Source organism: Nyctibius grandis, chromosome 9 (assembly GCF_013368605.1).
Source record: "Nyctibius grandis isolate bNycGra1 chromosome 9, bNycGra1.pri, whole genome shotgun sequence".
Lineage (NCBI taxonomy): Eukaryota > Metazoa > Chordata > Aves > Nyctibiiformes > Nyctibiidae > Nyctibius > Nyctibius grandis.
In genome coordinates, this window is record NC_090666.1 from 18070651 (window position 1) to 18094144 (window position 23494).

General features: G+C 38.3%; 1 protein-coding gene across 6 annotated transcripts in view; it reads right to left on the reverse strand.

The window, feature by feature from the left end:
* Positions 1-10219: 10219 nt before the first annotated feature.
* The window catches only part of LOC137667193 (sodium channel protein type 2 subunit alpha), a 56619-nt gene continuing 43344 nt past the window's right edge, over positions 10220-23494 (reverse strand). For all 6 annotated transcript variants that reach the window (XM_068407780.1, XM_068407778.1, XM_068407776.1 and 3 more), the window contains exons 20-26: positions 22475-22597; positions 17475-17756; positions 16877-16930; positions 15678-15815; positions 14021-14125; positions 12708-12978; positions 10220-11415 (exon numbers count right to left, since the gene is read on the reverse strand). In XM_068407780.1, coding sequence (XP_068263881.1) covers positions 10220-11415; positions 12708-12978; positions 14021-14125; positions 15678-15815; positions 16877-16930; positions 17475-17756; positions 22475-22597 — 2169 coding nt within the window. The remainder of the gene's footprint in view (positions 11416-12707; positions 12979-14020; positions 14126-15677; positions 15816-16876; positions 16931-17474; positions 17757-22474; positions 22598-23494) is intronic.

The window sequence follows — 23494 nt, forward strand, 5'->3', positions numbered from 1 at the left end:
TCATGATTCCATAAAAATCCTACATGTGTGTGTGGTGATGGTGTCAGGGGGAGACAGAGTTCTCCCAGTCCCAACCACATGAAGAACAGCAGGTCACCGGCAGCAGACTTTACTTTCCAAATTTGTTTTTAATGCATCTCTAAATTGCCTTTCAGATGTCACAAAGATATCTTTCTTAGTTGTACTATTCAGAAGGTTTTACAACATTAACAGTAATTGCCAAGTTTACCTATGCTGTTTGTTTCAGTAACTACATTATTCCCACTTTCTTTTTTACCAGTTACAAAAAAAAACAAACCTAATGGGGGGAACTCGACAAATGTGAAGTATCTGCTTCTTTGGAACTAGCACTCAATCAGAAAAACAACAATAACAGAGAAAACCTACCTAGTTTAGAAAAAATGACCCATGCCTAAGCATAGTTACTCTATCAAGGCTTCTCCTATAACTATTTGTTCCAGGATACATCCCAAACATCCCACACCACCCATGTATTCATCTGAGAAGGTGAGGGACAGACACATATACACACACAAAAACACACAAGATTATTGACACTGTTAACAAATTTTAGTTTGTGAATAAGGTACAGTATTTTGAGATTCTCTCGTTAAAATCTGTAAGTCCATTTAAAAAGTATTTTATGAATGCATCTTGGAAACAAGCCCAAGCCAAAGTAAACATTAGCAGAAGCCAGTGCAAATTCTGAGCAACTTTAACTCTCATTACTTTTTATACACATATACAGTATTCACAATATATACACATCCAAATTTATATGCATATACACGGCCTCCTGTTTGTCAAGACTCCACCTGGAAGATGACACATTGTCCATGCTATCACTACAGTAAGCCTTTACAAATTTTCCACCATCTCTTATACTACGTCAAAAATTAGAACTGGTAACTGTCTTCTTGACAAACTGGAATTCACATTCATGTGTAATCTTACGGGCAAAGCACAGATTATTAAGGGGAGGGACAGGAAGCGGGGACAGCAGGGTGCCTAACCAGCTTTTACAAATCAAAATTTCTTTTGTAATAAAGGAAATTCATATCCCCTCAAACCATATACAGCATTCTGCTTTGCAGATCAAAAATCCTTGTTGCCATGGGAACTCCAAAAAAGCCAGCCATGACAAAGCAAGGCTATAGCAGAAACATGTTTGCTGGGAAATTACCAGTAGTCCAGGTTTTCATATCAAAAATGCTTGGGTATTTTCAACCTGAAAACAAAATGCTTCCTCAAATCTTACTTCCAAACTCTCCTTCCACAAATATTTTGCAAATTTTCACTAAAACCTGCTCACATGTATATTGTCTATACACAATAAGGTAAGCAAATTAGTGTTTACAATGTGCTATATACAATGCAAAAATACCGAATTGTTTATATGTCTTTTCCAGATATACTCGGTACAAAGTGCACACTAATGATTTACATTGCTCAGTCCATCTACACATAGGACAATAAATAGATCTTTAAAAAAAAAAAAAAATACTATAGCACTTGATGGGAAGCACACAAAAAAGAAGAATATTGCACAGACAGACTGTATAAAGCAAGATTTATAATGCAATTGTTTAAAACAATATTTCAAGGTTAGGTATACATTCAATTTACCCTTTGTACCTGTATCTCACTAGGTAACAAAAATTAACATTCTAAATATTAATTACTAAAATGAAATATCATGCCTTTTGAGAAGGCTGTTGGCACTTCAAAGCAAAGTGAAAAATCCGTGTCAAACCTAGAGTCATGCAATTCCCATCTGAACACAAACAGTTTCCAGAAGCGCGAATTAAAAAAAAACACCACACTGATCAAAGGATCCATGTAACAACATGGAACTCATACTATCAAACATACCCTTTTCAGCACCCCATTATAATCTTATAGAGGTGCTAGGTTTATTTTCCTGTCAAACATGTATACAATATAAAATGTCTTGAGAACACCATATGAAAAGCAGTACAGAGAAATGCTGTTAAAATGATGTGACCTCTAGGCCATATGCTGATTTGTAACACAACAATGAAGTTGCGAAGAGCCCTGTAGAAAACAGTTCTGCAGAACAGTATCTGCAAAACTTGCTTTTGCACGTCAAAGCAGTCTCAATATATATTTTAAATACATTTTTCTGTAAACGTTATAACTACTTAAGTATCAGATTATGACAAACTACTTTAAAACAAAACCTTGTAAACTAAGTACAAGTCTCATCAGCAGACTGGTTCATGGCTCCAGGTGTCTCTGCAGAACCATTAATTAGGAAATATATTCTTTTTTATCTGTTCTAACAACACTTGCTTATCAGACAGCACATTATACAGAACATAGTACCACTGAAACCAATTAGTTCTGATTAACTCTTCATTTCATCCCCCTCCCTGGAGCACAGATTAGGGCAGCTACCTACAAGTTCGCCGTGCCCACTCTCCTTTGTGACCTCGCCTGTACACCCTGGCACAAGTCTTGTGAAATGCCTGGACAAATCATCAAATAACTGAGGACATTCAGAGTAATGGAAGGCACTTCCAAGGGAGAGTGCACTGACCTGGGAAATGCAACAGGCTGCTTTTTTTTTTTTCTACCTGGCAAAGCCATACCGTAAACAGGATGATGGTGGTTGGAGAGGGGAGGGGGTGATACCTGGATCTTTATTATGGCTTGCAAAAATTACAAATGTATTTAAATTAGGCTCAAGAGTCAAGCAATTTACAACAACAAAATGAAACAGTTAAGTGTGCAATACTTCTAAAGGTAAAATTTTATATTCATAATAGCATGGCATTATTCATTTGACAACTTTTTAGAATTAGCAAAAATACAAGCGGCTTTTCCTCAGAGGTGACTGGTGAAGAAAAACAGCTGGGGAGTAAGAAAGTAATTAATATAATACAACAAAGTATACTACAAATAATAAAAAAATGCAGGAAAACATTTAATCTTCTACATCATTTTATCTGCACATATCAGTCCTTCACTTAACACAGCATTTATGTAATGAGTCATTATTTCAGTAGTACGGATGCTCCGCGTTTCTCAGATTCATACAAATGTTAGGCAGACATCTGCACTGCCAGGGACATCCAACTTGCTGTTCCTCTGGCTCACTGTTTCTCTAAATAAGTCACCATCAACCACCTGTAGAAGATTCCCCTATTTATATTTAGCTGTTTAGAAAAGAACTCAAACCACAGTTCAGCCTCATTCACCCCTCTCTCCACTTCAAACAGATCAATGCTGTAACATCAGTGCTGTAACACCCGTCTGTGGCTAAAGGGAGCTGCTACTTCTACCACTCTACTACCAGTGAGACAAATACCAAACCACGCTGTGTTCTGATCTGTAGCCTCTCTAGAAGGCCATTTGTTTCCAAACTACAACAATTTACAATAGTGACTGCGTGTTGTAACAACACAATTACAACCTCCTGCAGTTGCTTATTGCTTACTTCCCCCCAGCTGTTGCTATGCAATCACAAAGGCAGGAAAGAATTTTAAATTGTTATTAGAATGACCTAACAGAATCCAAAATCTAAACAGCAAGGCACAAGGCATATAACTAATAAATTCACAGTAAGGTAACATTGCATGCTGCAAACACTTCCCAGTCTACTACACAAGTAAGGGTCCCCCCAGAGCGAAGAAGCCGGCCTACATTCGAGTGCTTTATATTCCAGAAATCCAAGGCTACCTAACTCAAATTACAAATAGATTTCTCTAGGTTCAACCAAACTTACACCACATACTGCAGAAAGTTCTATTTATTTCATGATAAAAGCCGCACAGATCTAAAGAGTTCCATCTAAAATATCCAAGAACATTTTAAAATAAAGGATGCTTAGTCGCAAAGATAAGCAGAAACAATCTCTGTGAGCTCTCTGGTTTTCCTGCTCTTTATTGCATTCTCTATCTTAAACGATAGATGAGATGAGGGACTCGCCCTCAACTAGTGAGGTATGTTGCTGGGCTAGCCTGAACTACGCTTCATACAATAAACACAAAAATAACATATTAAAACAAAAACCACAGTTAAGAACAGGCACACAGAAAGGGCAGACCTTTCCTTATAGTCAATTTTTAAAAGCGGTATTTTAGAGATCACAATTACTATAGCTTGCTTTCCTCTGACAAGACTCAACAGCACAGAAGTCGTCCTGGCGTCACCCTAGGGTATGTCACTAGCATCTTTGCCCTTATGTCTTTCATTTACTTTACCACTTCCCACAGTAAATACATTAAAATTTACAAACTTCTTAGAGCTTTAATTTTTCCACACGTACAATTTCTCCAGTCTGCACGCTGATGAAACAAAGGTGACAGATGTGGATTGTTTGTGGTGGACTTTAGTTAACAGATCTTCCCCCAGTAAAACACACCCTCATTCAGACCACTGCAAAGTCCAGTGGGTACAATTCACAAGTATGAGTGAAAGAACATGGGAAACTGAGCATGTCTTTCATCCTGAATCAACCTGTTTATTCTTTAGCTCTACTAGTCCGTGCCAGCCACTGCCCCTGCCCAACAGCTTGTCTTTCCTGCCTACTTCCATCAGAAGGTAGTTCAGGTAAAGAAAGAACTGTTGGTGTCTGTTGCTCCAGAGTTTGCTGCGCTGAGCAGATTCAGAACTTAGTTTCTCACACAGGACTAGCACAGTCTTGCAGCAGAACAGGATTTATCCAGAATCACAGAGTACACAGAAACCCCATGAAATGTTTCCCATTTATTCCGGTATCCCAGCAGACAGCTGGGGCTACACCTGCTATCACCAGCCACCCTCACAGCGCTCTGCCACCACCTGTGCAGCGAGGCGGGCAGGCTCGGGTGCCCACCTGCACGCAGCACTCCCATTCCCCAGACGGGCCCAGCACTGCAAACCCACATCCACCAAGGGGCTCTGAGCCGCTACGTGCAGCTGGGAGCGAAGGTGCTGGGGCATCTGCAGGGCCTGGGGACAGCTAAAACCCACGGAGCCCTAGAGGGGTGCCGCAGGCCACCTCGCCTCACCCCTGTACGGCTCAGGTGTCAGAAACACCAGGAACGGCAGTTTTCCAGGCGAGTATCCAGTAAGTCTTTGCTTTGCAGACATCTGCTCTCTCTGGGCATCTTACAAACCCACGTACTAGCGGAGTTTGTTCTCCTCCTCACTAAGAAACACCCAGCTCCGGGGGCACCTTTGCTCCACAGCCTCCTCTGCGGTTACAAACACCCAACGCGCTGTCGGGTCCTCACCTGAAAAAGCGGTATTTCGGCTAATCCTGCGGCCGCCCAGGTTCATCGGTCCTACGCTGGCCGTTATGCGTTACACAAGTAACGGGAACGCCTGGCCCTCTCCCCTCCACCGCCAGCGGAGGCCCTGCACCCGGCGCTTCCCGAGCTCTGGGGCTGGGTGACACCGAGGGGCCCCGAAGGCCGCTGCCTCCCCCGCGCCGCCCGCACCTGCCGCCGGCTGGGGCCGCCGCTCGCCACCTTCCCGCGCCGCCCTCACTAGCCGTTGGGCCGGGGCCGCCGCGCGCCGCCCTCGCCCGCCGTCGGGCCGGGGCCGCTCGCAGACGTGCCGCGCGGCCACCGCCTCGCGCCCGGAGCTCGCGGGCTCCCCTGCGCAGCCGGCAGCCCTCGGCCTGCCGGCAGCCCGCCTCACGCGCCGCCTCACCGCCCGCCACCGGCCCGCCTTCCCCGCGCTCCCCTTACCTGTCCCCGGCGGCTGCAGACGCGGGCGGGTCCCGAGGCACCCGATGGCGTCCGGGCTCGGAGCGGGCGCTCGCTACCTGCCCGCCGGGCAGACAGCCCCCACTCGCCGCTCCATGCCGCGCCGCGCCTGCCGTGCGAGCGGAGGACGGGGCGGTGCTGGCCGGGGCGCACCGCGCGGAGCGGCCGGGGAGCGGCGCTGTGCCGCAAGGCGGCGCGAGCTGCGTCGCGGCAGGCAGCGAGGGGGAGGGGCGGTGCGACCGTCCGGTCTGTGTCGCTCGCCTCAGCGGGGGCTCCGTGTCCGGGCCGGCAGGGGCCGAGGGGGCCTCACGGAGCTGCGGCCTCACACACAGCAGCAAGGGACAGGCTGATGGGGCTACTTGAACCCTCGTTTCTCGCGGACCTCAACCCGGTCCCCATTGCCGCAGAGGCCGGGGGAGGGGGCGGCGGGGGACCTTCTGTAACCATAAAGTGCAGGAGATCTCTGCGGTGAATAAACCTGTGCATAAATGGTTTTCAGTGTGTTCGCAGGTGTTTTTAGTAGATCTACAGATATGTTAAAAAAAGGGGGGGAGGGAACCCAAGCAAAAACATACCTGCTTGTCTGTTTTGAGGTAGTCAATTATTTTTTTGATTTGTACTAGTCTTCTGTTAAGTATAAATCCCCGCAAGAAGCATACTGATTATTTTCTGAACGGTCTAATTGATACAAATATATTATATGTCTCTGCATTTTCTTTATACCTTTCCTTCCACAAAACCAACCAAACAGTCTTTGGTCCTTAAATTACAGAATTTAAGATTCTGTCATCCCTTCCTGTCTCAGACCCTACCAACTGACAACTGTTTTTTCATAGGCAGAGGTAAAAAAATCTAATTGCAAACACTGCAGCCTAAGAGCATGCATTAATATAGCAATGCTCATTTTTGAAGTAAACAATCTCAACACACCATTAGTGGTTGGAAACTGGAGAGAAGAGATGAAGGGCACCATCCTACTTCTCCATTTGGAAGTGTTTCTCCTGGTCTGGGGTCCACACCCAAAGCCAGGACTTACACATCACATACACGATTGGGTACGTCTCGTTTTCCTGATACTCTACAGAGAGGTATGTCTGCACATATATGATGACGATCAGAGCTTGTGCATGTTTTCCTTAGCTTTTAATTTGTTCCGTGTACCCCACCTTCAAGGCATTACTTTACAACAGAGAAAATTTGTTTTTAGAAATAGCACTCAAATGTGATTGCTACCTAGAAGTTTGTCTCTACTGCTTTCAGTGTTGCATATGCTATTTTATTCAGAACCAATTTTAGCACGTTTTACAGGATCAGAGATGACTTTGCGACAATGTAAATGAAATCTCATTTGAATGCATTGAGAAGATAGTCATATGTCATAGTCAAAGGAAAGCCTAATGACAATTTTGTGTCCCGCAGTTTTTCGGGAAGCTGCCTTGTGTCTCAAAGTATAGGAAGCCCTGCTAGGGGAAAAAGAAATACTTTGATACCAGGCATGTTTCCAATGTACTTCCAACCATCTCATGAGGGATTCTGTAAAGTGGAGGTAGATTAGGTAATTTGCATGAGAAGACTGACACAATAAATACTGGTTTATATTATTTCCCCCAAAATTCAAAATTTTTCTCAGTTCCACCGCCACTACTCTTGCAATGCTTTTTTACATTGACCTCCTGTATTCTGGTATTAGCGCTTCCATAGGCACGTAGGCATCACTCGATGTGCATGCCAGCTCCCTGACTGTGAAAAGTACTGTATATAAATTCACCACAGAAGTTTAAAATTATAGTATTTTCACATTATAATTGCATTCAGCACCCTAAGATTAAAAAACCCCTATGAATTTGATGATTTACCAAAACTTCCAGCAAAGTTTCTGCTGACTTCTACCCCTCATGTCTTAAAGAAAAATAATATATTAGAAATATTTTACAAATTACGTAGTAAACAAATTTTTTTCTTATAACACAAAGATAATTCTTCACTTCAAATGTAAAACATCATTGAAATTATACATACTGGTTTGCAGCCTTGATAGCTAGATAGTTTCTTTATCGTCTGTTTTTTCTAGTTGTCTCAGAATACCTGACATGAAAAAGGGGTTTAAGCATCATGTACACATAAACATTTTCCTCCTATAGAATAGTTTTAAATAGGATTAATAACCTGAAGAGTGTAAGTGCAAATCATATTAAAGATCTTTCTGAAAGCATACGGCTTCAATTTTTTACTTTTTGGAAATCTATTATTATAATGATCTTTAATCACTACTCCTTAGTTCTAACACTTTATCTATTCATATTTTATTTTCATAGCACCTCTTGATAGCCAATAGTTTTTAGTGATGAAAACAAAGACAGAACAATTAAATACAATAAAAAATGAAGTCTTTATTCTTTTGGCTCAACTGTAATGTGGTTTACTGTTCTTTATGGTAATAGCATTTTCCTGCATGCAGTTCACCGACACACGAGTCAATATTTTTGTAAAAGGAGGAGTCAACATCAAATTTTTGCTTGTGTAAGAAACACAAAACATCCTGATGTGATCAATTATACAAGTTTGCTATTCAATTCCTGTGGAAAAAAACCATTGTGGATCCCATATTATAGTTAGAACAGTTCTAGTGCAGCATGAATCAACGAGAATAAGAATAGTCTATGTAAACAAACACTGGTAAAGATTTCATGAATAAAAAGACTACCTTGAAACTTCTGATGCAGGCAGTGCTAGAATTTTAAACAAATCTTCCCACCACATTTCAATTACAAGTTATATCTATTTGGAAGCAAGTGCATTTTGGACTCAGTTTGAAACTTATTTCACATTAAAATGTGTGCAAAAATACAGTACTAATAAAAAAGCAGAAACCTAAAGCTACCCCATTCTTTCCTTTGTTTCTTATTTTGTGAAGTTCTTGAATTAAAAAGTGCTATGGATATAAAGTAACAAAAGTGACAGTGACATCAACCTGAAGATAATTCTTATTTCTTATTTTATGTACAAAACGCTGAAAAATAAAATAAAATGGTATTTTTTACAATATTTATATCTTCTTAGAAAATTCTATCCATGTATTTTTCAACAGATTAAGCAGTTTGCAACATATCCTGTACAGTCTGACTATACACCGTACAGTAGTCACTTAAAATTGTAGAATGCAAAGCAAGAAGGTCCTAAATAGCTGCAAACTATTGCTTGATGTGAAAGAATGATGACCGATTGAACAATTTGTTTCACTTAACCACTGAGATATGGCTTCCCATATTAGACTTTTAACAGTGGAAGGAGTAAAATTACAGCAGCAAAGGCAAGAGAAACATGCATCAGTGATAGCTTCCAAACTATCTATAATGGTACAGAATACTTCATACTAGCTGTTGAAAGCTTGCAAACTACACTTACTGTGGTACATATTTGATGCAATAAATATTGTGCACAGGTCATTATTTGTTTGCTCAAACATGCACCACGGATAAAATAACTATTTACATAGACGGTACTTTTTTAATCAACACATACAATGTCAACCTTGCTGAGAGCAGAAGATGGCTAAACGATACTGCAGGGTGAAGCAGAACAACTTCATAACCCTTAAGTTTTGCGGGTTTTTGGTAAATTCAATTTCCCAAGTTCAGGTAAGCTGTTTTCTACAGAAAAATACTTAAAAATGGACTCTGTGTCCCTCGGTAAATTTTTTAATGCAGTTTGTTCAACTACAGTTAAATGACTTATGAAAAAATAAAACATCTGTTCTATTATTGTAGACTCTATGGGACTTTACAGGCACATTAAGATTTGTCTGGATGAGATACTAGATGGATACTGTTATTAAGCACCTCAAAATACAGAGCCACCCTGAAACATGGAAGTAGTCAGACTCTGCTGCTTTGTGCGACGTCATGTTTTTCCATGCATGAACTACAAGTGCAGCATGCCTTCATGCAAGTCACTTCTGTCTGTACATTATAGAGAATCCGAGAGTAGAACACCTGGTTCTCATACCCCCTTCCCCAACATAAAACCCATTTACAAAAATAGTCACATATAATAGTAAACAACCTGTGAATTAAAAAATGAGAAGTTCACCAACACCGATTTTTGTAAAAATATGGCGAATGTGGCTGTTGAAATGCAAACAGTGGATACAATTTCTGTACTGCGTTTCATGTTAAACACAGGGATTCATAGGTTCGCACCTTTTTTTCAACTGGTCCCTACAGTCTGATTGGCCATTTTATCTTCTCTTCAGCAGTGTCAGCTGGTAATAAAAACAACAACCTCCTGTCAAGATGTTACCCTGTTTTACAGAGTTGCAGTTTGATGACGAGGGGTCACTGTCTTGTTATAGGCACTGACCTTTTATATATATATATATAATTATATATATATTTATATATGTAAAAACCGTCAGTTTGGCATGTACCTCCTACAGGAGTCCTGTTGACACAAATACATACTTTCCCAGGCTGCAAACAGTTTATCACAAACAGAATTCTGTGTTACTTTTTACTTTCCCTGCTGTCTTTACCTTTATCTTCTTTTTCTGATTTGTCTTTTTCATATTTATCCTTGTCTGGCTTTGTTACACTATCATAGGATGGTGGGGAGGTTGTGGATGGGGTCATATCTGTTTTTTCTGGAGTAGAGTTCTCATTTAGTTTATCCATAATCATATCTTCTTTCATGGGCAGATCATCCTCCTCTTTACCTTTATCCTGATTAAATATACATGAAACTTTTTTGACTTTTTGTCTTAAAAGATGACGTCTGTAAGCACGCTGAATAATGACAGCAGATACTTCCTCCTGTTTTCGTTTTAATGTGGTTGTAATTGGTTCATAGGAGACTTTAGAAGGATTGGCTGCCATAAACCGATCTTCCATCTGTATTCTGAGGGCGTCCATCTCCCCACTTTCCCCCAAAACACGCTTTGTGAAAGCAAACAAGATGTCAAGGCAGTGAATTCTGTCACCGCTTACCATGGGCAGATCCATTGCAATGAGCTGGACTTTGTTTGGTTTTGCTATTAGAAGAGGAGGATCTAACGAAGCTGCAAAGTCTGATAGCTTACTGAACTCTATGAATTGTGTTGCATCAGGATCAAACTTCTCCCAGACTTCATAGAACATCTCAAAGTCATCCTCACTCAAGGGTTCAGCGCTTTCTTCAGTAGCAACACTGAAGTTCTCCAAAATCACAGCGATGTACATGTTCACCACTACCAGAAATGATATGATAATGTAGCTGACAAAGAAGAAAATCCCAACGGAAGGGTTGCCGCAGTCACCTTTAACAGAGCTCCCCGGATGATCTTTATGGGGGTCACAGTCTGGCTCCCCACTGTTAAGAATTGGGGCTAGCAAACCGTCCCAGCCAGCAGATGTGGTAATTTGAAATAGGCAGATCATGCTGTTGCCAAATGTTTCGAAGTTGAACATGTCATCAATCCCAACTTCCCTCTTAACATAGGCAAAGTTGGACATGCCAAATATCGCATAGATAAACATGACCAGGAACAGCAGCAGCCCAATGTTGAACAAAGCAGGAAGAGACATCATCAAAGCAAAAAGCAGAGTGCGGATTCCCTTAGCGCCTTTAATGAGACGCAGGATTCGACCGATTCTGGCAAGTCGGATGACTCTGAATAGTGTGGGGGATACAAAGTACTTTTCAATCATCTCGGCTAAAAACATACCTGTTGAAAAACAAGTTAAATTAGTAAAGCATATAATTACATTTAAAAGCCACTGCTAAAGATTTATCCTACAAACATTTTAGAACTTTAAGAAGAATATGGTATTTGAACAGATTTTAGAAACTAGCCATTCAGTTGTTTTTACAAAACGTTTACAGTTTGGTATGCTTTGGAAATCCATAAATCCCAATATAAATTCTGAAGTAATTTGCAGAATAATGAAAAACTGCATCAACTATATTTCTAAGTATTAATTGTATGACTACATATGCAGACACACAAATACACATCATCAGTCTTTTTTAGAACAAATTGATAACTAGTGCAGGTAGACTAGCAAATGCTGAGAACAGAAGAACAGCTTTCTGTTTAACTGTAACAAAAATAATCTCAGTTAATCTGAAGAAAGATAATATTTATAATAGTATTAAAATGCCATGTAATCAAGTTATGGTATTCAAAGAAAATATGTTTATGAAAATATGTTTAAAGAGAACTCCCACATGAAATAACGTGACCGCAAGTTTAGTATTAATAACACAGCAATTCCAAACATAAACAAACTGATAATAAAAAGGCTTCTTAGAACTCACTGAAGAGTAAAAGAATTGAGCATTATATTATGTGCCTCAAAGCAGAAAAATAACTGCATCCTGTTTCCATACAAAAATGGCAAAACCAATTTGCATAGTAAGGAGTTCTGAGAAGTTAAAATGACAGAATTTTTACTCAAGTTCTTTCAGATTTTCTGCTCTAGATAAAGCAAAGATTAGTGAAGCCATGTATTTATTACTCCATCTGCTTCAGCTCTGCTTCTCTGGTTGCTCATTCTAGCTCAGGCATAAAACCTCTCAGGATCAAACAAAACTCTGAAGTAAGCTGAGGGTTTTACCCTGCTGTCTGGGGTGCTTGCATGCTAGCCTAACAACAGTCCCACATGGATTTTGGTCTTGGATTTTGGATTGCAGGATTCTCTTCCTCCAACTGCCACTGTTAGTTTATATCAAAATTGCCTTTCATGTATGGGTTTGTTTCTATGCTGAGAAATTTCTACTGAATTCAGAATAAAGATCTAATTTCAATAGAAAAGTGAGAGTGTATGAAACCTATTGCTAAAACATTTCTTACCATACTGTTCAGTTATTTTATGGATAATAGGAAATCAGAAGAAAGAAAAATTGTAGTCACACTTTCTAGGGACAATGATGAACCAAAATATAAATAGACTTTACATGCCAGAATGTTTCAGTTTCTACAGAATTAGCCATTTCATGAAAATGAATTGCTCTTACCTACTATGGAGAGAATCACAACTACAAAATCAAAAATATTCCAGCCTATAGTGAAGTAGTAATGCCGAAGTGAAATCAATTTCAGGACACATTCTCCAGTGAAAAGTACAATAAACACCAGGTTAATCCAGTATAAAATGTTTTCCATGTCTTCACTCTGATCATCAGTTTCTACCATCATTGTGACCATGTTAAGGCAGATAAGTATCATAATACTGATATCAAATGCTTGTTTTGTTACAAAATCAAAGACCATGCCTTGGAATTTGTTCTGGGGGGGAAAAAATAAGATTAATTACAATATGCATTGGGTAAAATTTCTTTTTCAAAATTGCTACAAATTATTTAAATCTAGTATGAAGGGGATTTCGCATCTTCCATGAAGTCCTCCATTTGTATGAATTTTCCAGTTCATACATGTAAACACAAATTAAATAGAAATGCACCTGCTGTGTTTGTAAGCATTAAAGGGACAATTTCAAAATATGCATGGTGTATTTTTTTAAAGTTGCAAAGGAGACATTGCCACCCTGAACTAGTTCACTGTAAGCTTTTGAGAGACAGACTGTTAACTGAATGCTTAGCTTGGCAAAATGTGAAAAAACTAAGCCAGGGTCGGGGAGGTGGATGTAAGCAGGCTGAGAGTTAATAGCACCTCATTTGCCATAAAACTTACAAAGTTTTCAAGCCCAGAGTTCAGTTCTCTCTATGCCACCAAAACAACCTTTAAAACAGTATCTTCCATTTTTCAGCTATAGAGAATTTACTGATGGTTGGACAGGCCACTGAGCAGGTTCCACAATCCAAAGCAGAACTGCAGAGCTGGGGTCACCATCTGCCCCGGCCAAACCCTGCTCTGTAGCGCTATGGGAGCTCTGTGCATTTTATGGATTGTGCAAAAGGAATGTGAGAGGCAAAAGGACTTTTTTTTCAGGCAATGATACGGTAACTTGCCCCCATACAGCAGTTTCAGAGTCTTCCCCGATGACTGAAAAAGCCTGTGCCCTAGGGCTTTCATGTATCTTGACAAATACACTGCCACATTTAATTGTTCTAGTCAAACCAGTGTTTTGAAAAAATGCCACATAAAATGTCATTGCCATCAGCAGAGAGAAAATGAGTGGGAAAAAAGGAAAGGGAAGAATCCTCCATGTTCAGATTACAAAAGAGAAAAAAATTGGATTTCAGATGAATAAGGCTTTTCTTATATTACTTGGTTTTTAAGCTTGCAATGTAATTCAGCCTAAGGCATAACTGAAACAATCCCATTTTTAAATAAATGTAAAAATAACAGAAAAGATTTTTATTCTTACTGCTGGTCGAGGTATAGGCTTTTGTGGTTTCTTTGAACCCAATTTTTTCATTGCATTGTAGTATTTCTTCTGTTCTTCTGTCATAAAAATGTCTTGACCTCCAAAGTAAACCAAAGAGACAAAAACTGGTTACAATCACATATCTCTATTGATACTTATAAACAAAGATACTGAATAGTAATAATCACTCTTGTTCACATTCTCACAGAATCACAGAATCAACCAGGTTGGAAGAGACTTCAGGGATCATCGAGTCCAACCGTTGCCCTGACACCACCCTGTCAACTAGACCATGGCACTAAGTGCCATGTCCAGTCTTTTCTTAAACACATCCAGAGATGGTGACTCCACCACCTCCCTGGGCAGCCCATTCCAATGTCTAATAACCCTTTCTGAAAAGAAATGCTTCCTAATGTCCAACCTGAACCTCCCCTGGCGAAGCTTGAGGCTGTCCTCTTGTCCTATTGCTAGTTGCCTGGGAGAAGAGGCCAACTCCCACTTCACTACAACCTCCCTTCAGGTAGTTGTAGACTGCAATAAGGTCACCTCTGAGCCTCCTCTTCTCCAGGCTAAACAACCCCAGCTCCCTCAGCCATTCCTCGTAGGTCAGACCCTCCAGACCCTTCTCATCTGTGGCAAAAGCTAGGACAGACATAAAAATCCCCTTTTTGTCGTGATTATTAGTACTTTGGTAACAGAATTGCTTTACATACTCCACTCTTAATATTTAGGATGTTTTTTTGAGAGGTTCTTGAACTTGCATTGTTTGTGGTAGACCTCTGCTTTTTACTGGGGAGAGGGGAGGTAAAGGAGGGGGGCCTTTAAGAAGGAGAGGTGCTTTTTCTTTGTTCTACTAAATTCCATCAGTTATTACAGAGACACAAACTAATAAAATATTCCAATCCTCTTCTCTTGTTTTTCCTCTCGGGCAAATTTTGGCAAAATTGAGAGCTGACATCTATGATACCAAAGGAGAATTAGAAGGTATCCAGATGGTCATATTTCACAACCTCTTCTTCTCCCTCCACTGGGGCAGAACTTGAAGCACAAGATCCTGGAACTACTATGTGGAATGAATAGGAAAAAAAGCCAATTTCTCTCCATCTCAACCCATTTCAGGACATGGATCCAACAGCACTTCCACCACTACAATAACACTTTGTGTAGCCAGATACTTTAGTTAAGTTCTGCAGCTGAAACACTGATATCTTTTGAGGCAGCGTTAACAAAATACAAAGACTAAAGAGAGTACAAATGAAGATAATACAGTGTTTATTGTATTAGAATTCAGAAATCTACACTGCTGAGCTCTAGGACATGAAGGTAGTATAGCTAAGAGTTTTTATAGCTACATTTAGTTATTTCAATGTTTAGCCTTTTTATGAGTCTATAATAGACTCCAGCCCCAAATCCACATCGTACGAAGATGACATTGGATAGTTTACTAACCATGGACAGACATGTGGTGTCACTTGTCCATCAAACCCTCATCAAGTCAAACTGTAAGCTTTAATAATTTAACATATTTAATATGCAGAGCATATGTTAATTTATCATAAAAATTAAAAAGTAATATTTTATTAATAAAGTTATTGTGTGTGGGCCAAAAATAAGCATTTTTTTAGCTTTCTTTTCAGAATAATGATGAAGTACTTATCTTCTTTTTCTGCTGGTTGAAATTGTCTATGATGACACCAATGAAAAGGTTCAAGGTAAAGAATGATCCAAAGATGATAAAGATGACAAAGTAAAGATACATGTACAGGTTATCTTCATACTTAGGCTGATCCAAAACCTGCAAAACAGCATAGAAACTGAGTCTTAGTTTAACTGTGAGTACAGAATCAAATATGTGCTGGCTAGAATTTAGGGCTCTGTCACTCTGATCTTTGCTTCTTATGGTCAAGTTCGCACATATCCAACCCACTGATCTTCAATCTATGAAGTTATGTTCTCGACAAAGAACTTTGCTATTAAACTTGATATTTAATTTTAAAAATGTAACTGGCCTATATGAGCATAGAATAAATACTGAAGACACAACTCGTTTGAACTAGTATAGTACCATCTGAGTCCACAGACAACCAGAAACACCAGCTCATAAAGCTGCAAACTTTTCTGTATATCTTGTGGGAGGCTCCCGATGTGGAATTGTGGAGCTTTCACTGCTGTAGGCACTTAGGAAACTGCCCTGGATTATGGAAGAGAGGCATCCAAGCCTTGTTTATAGTGAGCATGTTTTCTTGGTACAGCTATGCACATTTACAACAGGCCTCCCACTCTGAGTGTAGCTTACCAAAAAAGCTGGAGCTTTACTAGTATAGTTTATTCAGTTGTCTACTTACTTAGAACTAGAGGACAACATGCACCAAGGGAGCAAGGGGAAGGCAAAAGGGTAAGAAAATGCACAGGCTGAGCTAATAGGAACTGTGCCCTGAAGAAAGGAGCCAAGCGGCTTGCAGAGCACAGTGAAATTCTCGACTTTAAAAAAAGATCAGTAATACAAAAAATCATCTCTAAGCTGTGTATCAGTGCCTTTTTCCAAAAGTAAATAATGCCTCAATGCACATAATGAGAGGAGGAATAAGCCATTTCATGGCAATAGTTAAGTCTGCTGTGGAACTGAGGAATTTTGGTCCAACTGCACCATAGACAAAAGGGAATCATTTATGACTGCTCCTCTGCTTTCTTCGCCTCTTGTATTTTTCCTGTGGTTTCCATTTTCTTTAACTACAAAACTATAATAACTCTTTGTTCTCTTATTTGTACTGTTATTTCTGAAAGATGTTAAAATTACATTCTTAAATCTTAGAGCTCATACAGGCAAAACAAATGGAGTCAAGGGACCATACTTACATTACGAGAATCCACAGCTGCGTACATGATATCCATCCATCCTTTAAATGTAGCCTATAAACAGAAGAATGGTGTTTACCTCATGCTTGTCTTGGAAAATGGCTTGACAGAAACATTGTTTAAAAGCTGAAGGCTAAGTGTCTTTAGGGCTTATCATAAACACCAGCACAGAGCAATGTTAACAGGTGACTCTTACCTTCTATTGCATGATTTATTCATATACGAGAATTGCAAGCAAATTCTAATATCCCACCATAGAGGACACAAGGTGTATTAAGAACTTCTATCAATTATGAATAATATCTCATATAAAAGTTATTTTCTGTGTATGAGCAAAGCAGATGTATTTGATATAGATTCAATGCAGCTAAGGTGATTTAGGTTTGAACTATGTATTTTTTCTCATAGTCAGCATAGCCTCTACTCTTTGTATTATTTCTGTAGAGCCATGGATTTATCCCACACTTTATAATTCCAAACCAAGAAGTGAGACACAAGTTTTCTAAATGAAAGAAACAATGAAAAATTACTTTTTACTGTTACAAGTAAACCATAGAGATATAGAAAGAGAAATAGAAATTAAGGAGTGGTGACTTACCACCTGAAGCAGAGAAAGATAACCAAGGCCTACATTATCAAAGTTAACCTTCACATTCTTCCATCGGGCAGTTTCATTGTTTTTTATGAGCTCCTCACATTGACTATAGTTGTTGATTTGGCTGATATCAAATCTCTCATCAGTTGTAGTGTTAACACAGTAGTAAAATTTTCCAGCAAATAGATTTACTCCCATGATACTGAAGATCAGCCAGAATATAAGGCAAACAAGAAGCACATTCATAATGGATGGAATTGCTCCTAAGAGGGCATTCACAACCACCTAGAGTACAAATGAAACCAAAGAGAGACCACGTAAGAACACATGCACCAGTATCTGACAAATGCTTCATCAGCCTTTCTTAAACGTAACACTCTCTTTTAATTCTACTATACGTGTTACACTTTTTTAATTGTTGAGAATAACAAGTAAGAAAAGCAGTATAGAGGAAAGATAAAATGTCAACATAATTAGAAGGAAAAACATACAAACAGTAGCAAATGGTAGCTTTAAAGAAGGAAAAAAGAAGAATAAAAAGGTAAAATAAACTTAGAAAAACAAACAGAAAAAATCAGCATTTATTAATTCTTTTTAGAATATTTACTTAATGTATGTCTGCAAAATTGTATACATAATATTTGTAATGACTGATTGGATCAAACACAACAAACTTTTTTGTATTACATGTTTACTGGAAAAACATTCCAAATCAATATTACTGAGCAGATTTTTAATTGAAAGTAATTTTAAGACTTCTTTTAAACAAAAGAAAACTCAGGGCCATATGCATGTTCATTTGGATGCTTATATATAAAATCAGAAAAGCAGACACTTTCAAACCAGGAAACTAGCTGAGTATCTGAACACAGAAAAGCCAGTAGTGTTCAGGTGAGTGGCAGATAAGACATGAAGAAGGAAGAGACTTGATTTAATTCCCGAATGAATTTTGGGGAAAATCAGGCTTCAGGAAAGAAAAATGTGAAAATTAGTTCATGTATGATGATGAACAATGATTAAAAACATGCCAGAATAAAAATAAAATAATAAAGAAAACAAAATTAGGGAGAAAGTAGGTCCATTATGAATGAGAATGATTTATTTAATGATGAAATCGATGAACTCCTAAATTAGTTAACTCCTAACAATATAAAATTTAATAACTATGGAGCATTGCTGCCAATTTTGCCAAAACAACTGAATCAGGTCCTTAGAATCTAATGAAGATTTTGTTTTAAAAATGCAGGACATTAGGTATTACATAAATGAGATTATTTATAATTCATTTAGTTTATATGATGTTAGTACTACAATAGATCCTCTAGCACACTATGCTATTTGTTTCTATCTGAAATACAAATATGTAGCTTAAGCCTGTTAAATATTTTGGCATTACGTTTATATCTACAATTAATAAGTACCATAGAATCAATTACTTGTAAAATTAGTCATCTAGGTAAATCACCTTTCATTCCTTCCTGTTTTACACAACAGAAAATAAAACCTTCGAATGTTAGAGTAGGTGATGAACCCCCACCATGTATACCATATAGTAGACTTGGGCTGAAGGAGAGAGAAATACTTGTTTTACTTTCAGGGCTCCATTCCTGCTAAAACAATACCTCTTTGGGGTGATACATACTTGGGACAATGCTAGAGATCCTATAGGACTTCAATGATATTGTTATGTTAAATTTAGGAGCTGGACCAAAGGAAGTTCCTTTCAATGTAAATTACTCTATGACTCTATAAAAGCACAGAATGGTGGATAAAGTCCAAATCTTCCATGCTTTTTTTGGCCACATATTTAAAATCACATGTTGTAATAAGTGTTTCCTAATGGGGAAATAAAAAATAATCAAAATAGTTTCTTACTCATACTAAAAATCTCCTTAGCAATACCTATGGTAAGTCAATAAGCAAAAATAATATAACACTTTATCACTCATCAGCCTGGCAGAGAGGATTCTTTGACTTGATAAATCTCTTCTGACTATTTCACCAGTGCTGTCTTATGCTGACAGACCTGTACTCTCAGCTTTGTCAATGACATGACTGTGGAATGCTACCAGGAGTAGTTTGACCTAAACAAATGAATAGTCTAAAAATAATGCTGAATTAGTTTAAATTGGAAATCTACAAACTCACTGATTTTAGTGGGAAGTTTGACTGGAATAATAAATGGCAACATCATTTTCCAAATATATATTAGTTATTATTTTTACATTATTTTTATTTAAAGTTATCTCAATTCTTCTACTTAAAAATATACGTAGATTTCTTAAATGTAATAATATCATCCATCAGGAATAATTATTGAGATATAAAGGGAGAGTTAATGAAGTGAAAATATTTGTCCTTAAGCTTTCAGTCTCATTACACCCGAGAATTCTGTTCCTCTTTCTGCTGCAGCTGCAGGTCCAGTTATGTTATTCTTTCTTTAATTGCTGGATTTCTACAGCTGACCTACTTTCTCTGTTTTTAGTCTGAGTCCTGAAGCTAGAGTAGGACCAGCTTGTAATACGAATCATTTGAAGGCACTCAAAACATACTGTTGAGCATCACTGAAAACACTGATCCAGACACCTCCTAGCTTCCACTGGTAGTAGGGGTGTGAGAAAAGAGAGCAAGGTCTGGCAGCAAGTGAAAGAAGGGAAAGCATTAGAAAGACATTAAAAGCATTGTTTACTGGTTAAAAAAAAGGTAGTATGTGCCTAGCACCATATAGCAGTGAGTGAGACTGCTTGGGACAGAGCATAGACAGATTAATTATACTCCCACAGGCTCCTTTCATGAAGTCCCAAGTGCAAATTAAAGTATATTTTCCCTAGCAATAGTAGTGGTGGGAAGATGCAGGAGAAACATCATGTTTTACACAGGGGGAATGTTTTCTATTAATTATTAGTTTGGGCAGGCACAAGTCCTGATCCTAGAGAATAGTATGGTGGATTAAAAATTTTAGATGTGTAGAATGGAATTTCTTGCCTGTATATAGGAAGTATAATGCTCACTGGAAGTAATTTTAAGTGCCTGTGCAAATACATGCACGATACTATATTGTCATATTTTCAGTTCATAGATATTAAACACCAATGAAATTACTATGACGTTATGAACAGACATCTTGAATTTCCATGTATCAGACCTTAAAATCTTCTCATACTAATTTCTTCACTAACTTGAGCTACTCTAACTTTAAAGACAATAAGCCTGAAATTAATTAATTTAAATAAGGCAAAATTCATTATATCCATAGGAAAATTTCAATGGTTAATTGCCTAACTATTAAAAATATAGGTCGCATTTCTAGTCTGAAGTTATCTAACTTAATCCACTACTTTTTATTATATCTTTTGCTAAAGTCATAGATCTCCTCCTTAGCTGTGTATTTTACAAAGAGGTACAGTTAGCAGATCAGGATCAAATCAGTAAGTAAAGATTACACCAACATGGAAGTTATGGGATTGAAAATTACCCATAAACCTTCATGACAAAGTGATTGTTTTTTCCTTGCCGCATTAAATTGCCACTTAAGCAATTTACTGTGCATATAAAATATATAATATTTTGTATTCAGTTTTTTTGCTCATCATTCTCATAAAAAAACAACAGTTAATGTGTTTTTTAGTGAGATACTATTGAGGTTTTAGATAGGCCTTATATCTGATATAAACATCCCAAATTTTCAAATTTGCTTCAGCAAAGTTCCAGAAATTTGTTGGAATTTATAACCTTTCATCAAAGCCCATTTTCTTTTTGGTTGAAGTCTTTTACTTTCCACACTCATAGAGCATCCCATTTCTTCAGAAGCTCACCAGTTTGTAGTTGACTTATAAGTTTGCTAATCAATTTATAACTAATGCTAATCAGTGATTGCAGTAGGGAGCTCACACAAGGATCCTTTTTAATTACAGCAATAGGATTTCAGCTCAGGTGCATCTGCTGATTCGATCTATGGCAATATGTCCAAGGCAGACAGATGAACCCTGAAGGTGTAAGTCAGACACCTTCTTGTGTCTGGAGCTAGAAATATCTGCTATCCCCAGCTGTTGACTACTGCCCCTAAGAGAACCATTTCTAGAATGGCAGAATATATGAGGTCTTTGTCCATTTCAGTGCACTAAAGAAGAGATCTAAACTAATCAATCTGACTTTGCATTGGAATAGACTGAGAGCACCCAGTTGGGCAGCTGAGGGTCTCAGCTGTGGTAACTGATATGGTGATAACAAACAGCTGGGGACAGTAATTTCTCAAATATAGCCAACTGTCAGCAAAAGTCTTCTGTCATGTTTTGAGGCCACTTAGTGCTCTATAGATTATAATCAACATTTTAAAATCAATATGGAAAGCAGTAAGCAACCAATTTGGGCCAGAAATCATAAAACAAGCTCCATCTTTGACATACTGGAAAAGTTGTCTTAAATAGAATGCAATAGTTCTAATCTGAAAGAGAGAAAGTATTTTAACACTGCCAATTTATTTATTAACGTAGGAATTCATTAAAAAACTTCTGAATTGTAACAGAAATTCCCAATTAATATTTACAGAATAGTAGATTAAAGGATATTTGATAGACTACGTGTGATATTCTATACTTGTATGAAATTCACATGTGCATATCTATGTGTGTATATGTGCACACACTTTTATGAGGAAGTATTGTTTTTTTTAAACTGTTCTGACTATAGCAGGATTTATTTGTATGGGATAAATTCAGTTTTGTAGTAACATTTCATAGATCCATGCAGCTGATAAATCCTTGGCCCTCCAGGAAAATATGAAATAGGCTGAAAGGCCAAGGAGCCTAAATAGGTGTAACAATGTGTGCAATAACACATGAATTCATATAAGCAGATGAAGCCTTTTGCTTATATGTTAGTGATAAATGTAAAATATATAGCATGACAGTGTAGCATTTCTGCATGGATTTGTCATTGATTATTCTGCATGCATTGTTTTTGTGTATGCATGCATTATTTCAGATTCTTTCATGTTGTCTTACCCTCATCCCTTCAAATCGCGACAAGGCTCTTAGAGGTCTCAAAGCTCTTAGTGTCCTAAGGGATTTAATCGCACCAAGTTCTGAGTAGCCCAAGGCATTAGCTGTTAAGCTAACCAAAGAGACCTACATAAAAACAGAAAGGCAATATTGCTCATTCATCTTGTATATCCTTTTGATACATATGGTGGGAATGATGTGTGCCCTGAACTTCTCAAGAAGATTCAAGGCTGGACCTCTTTCTCCAGGAATCCCTCTATAATGCAGAAAGATCTTTCAAGTCAGACAAAGCAGAATAAAAGTATATTCTAGGTACCTGTTGATGAAACCATGTTGGTAGAATGGTATAAAAATGGCTTCTAAATTCACATAAACCAGTCAACATTTGGTGGTATTTAAAGAAAAATGAAGTCACATGCAAAAAGAAAACTCCCAAAAGTTGAGTGAACTGGACTGGTCAATTTAGGTCAGGACTTCCCATGATATCTTCAGAACTTGATGAGAATGTAAAAGCTCTCAAAAACCACATCCAGACCTGGCCTTTGGTCAAATGTAACTTTCTAGTGTCCAGAAAATCTTATTCAACAGCCATAGCTACCAGTGCTGTTCAGATTTAACCAGACTAATCAAGACTGATAACCAACTGTGTGTTAGACAATGGTAGAAGCTTCATTGTTAGGCATATCCACACTTCATTACATTCCCTGTGACTCCTTTAACCACTTCATCAATTCTGGCTTGCATAACGCTGGTCTGGTCTGCAGGCAGATGAGTAAATAAATTAGAATAGCTGTAAAATAAACAATACAATTATCTCTCATCGATAATCCTTAGAAATGTATTTATAGTAAACCATTGGGAAGGAGTGGCCCTAGTAAAGAAAAAAAACCCAAACCATCTTGTTTCCCTCCATTTAATGCCCTTCCCTTCCATCCTTCCTGTTCTCTCTTAATTCTTTCATTTCCAAATTAATCTTTTTGCTTTGTTATCTCAATCCTGTGACTAAAGATTTTTTAAAAATGC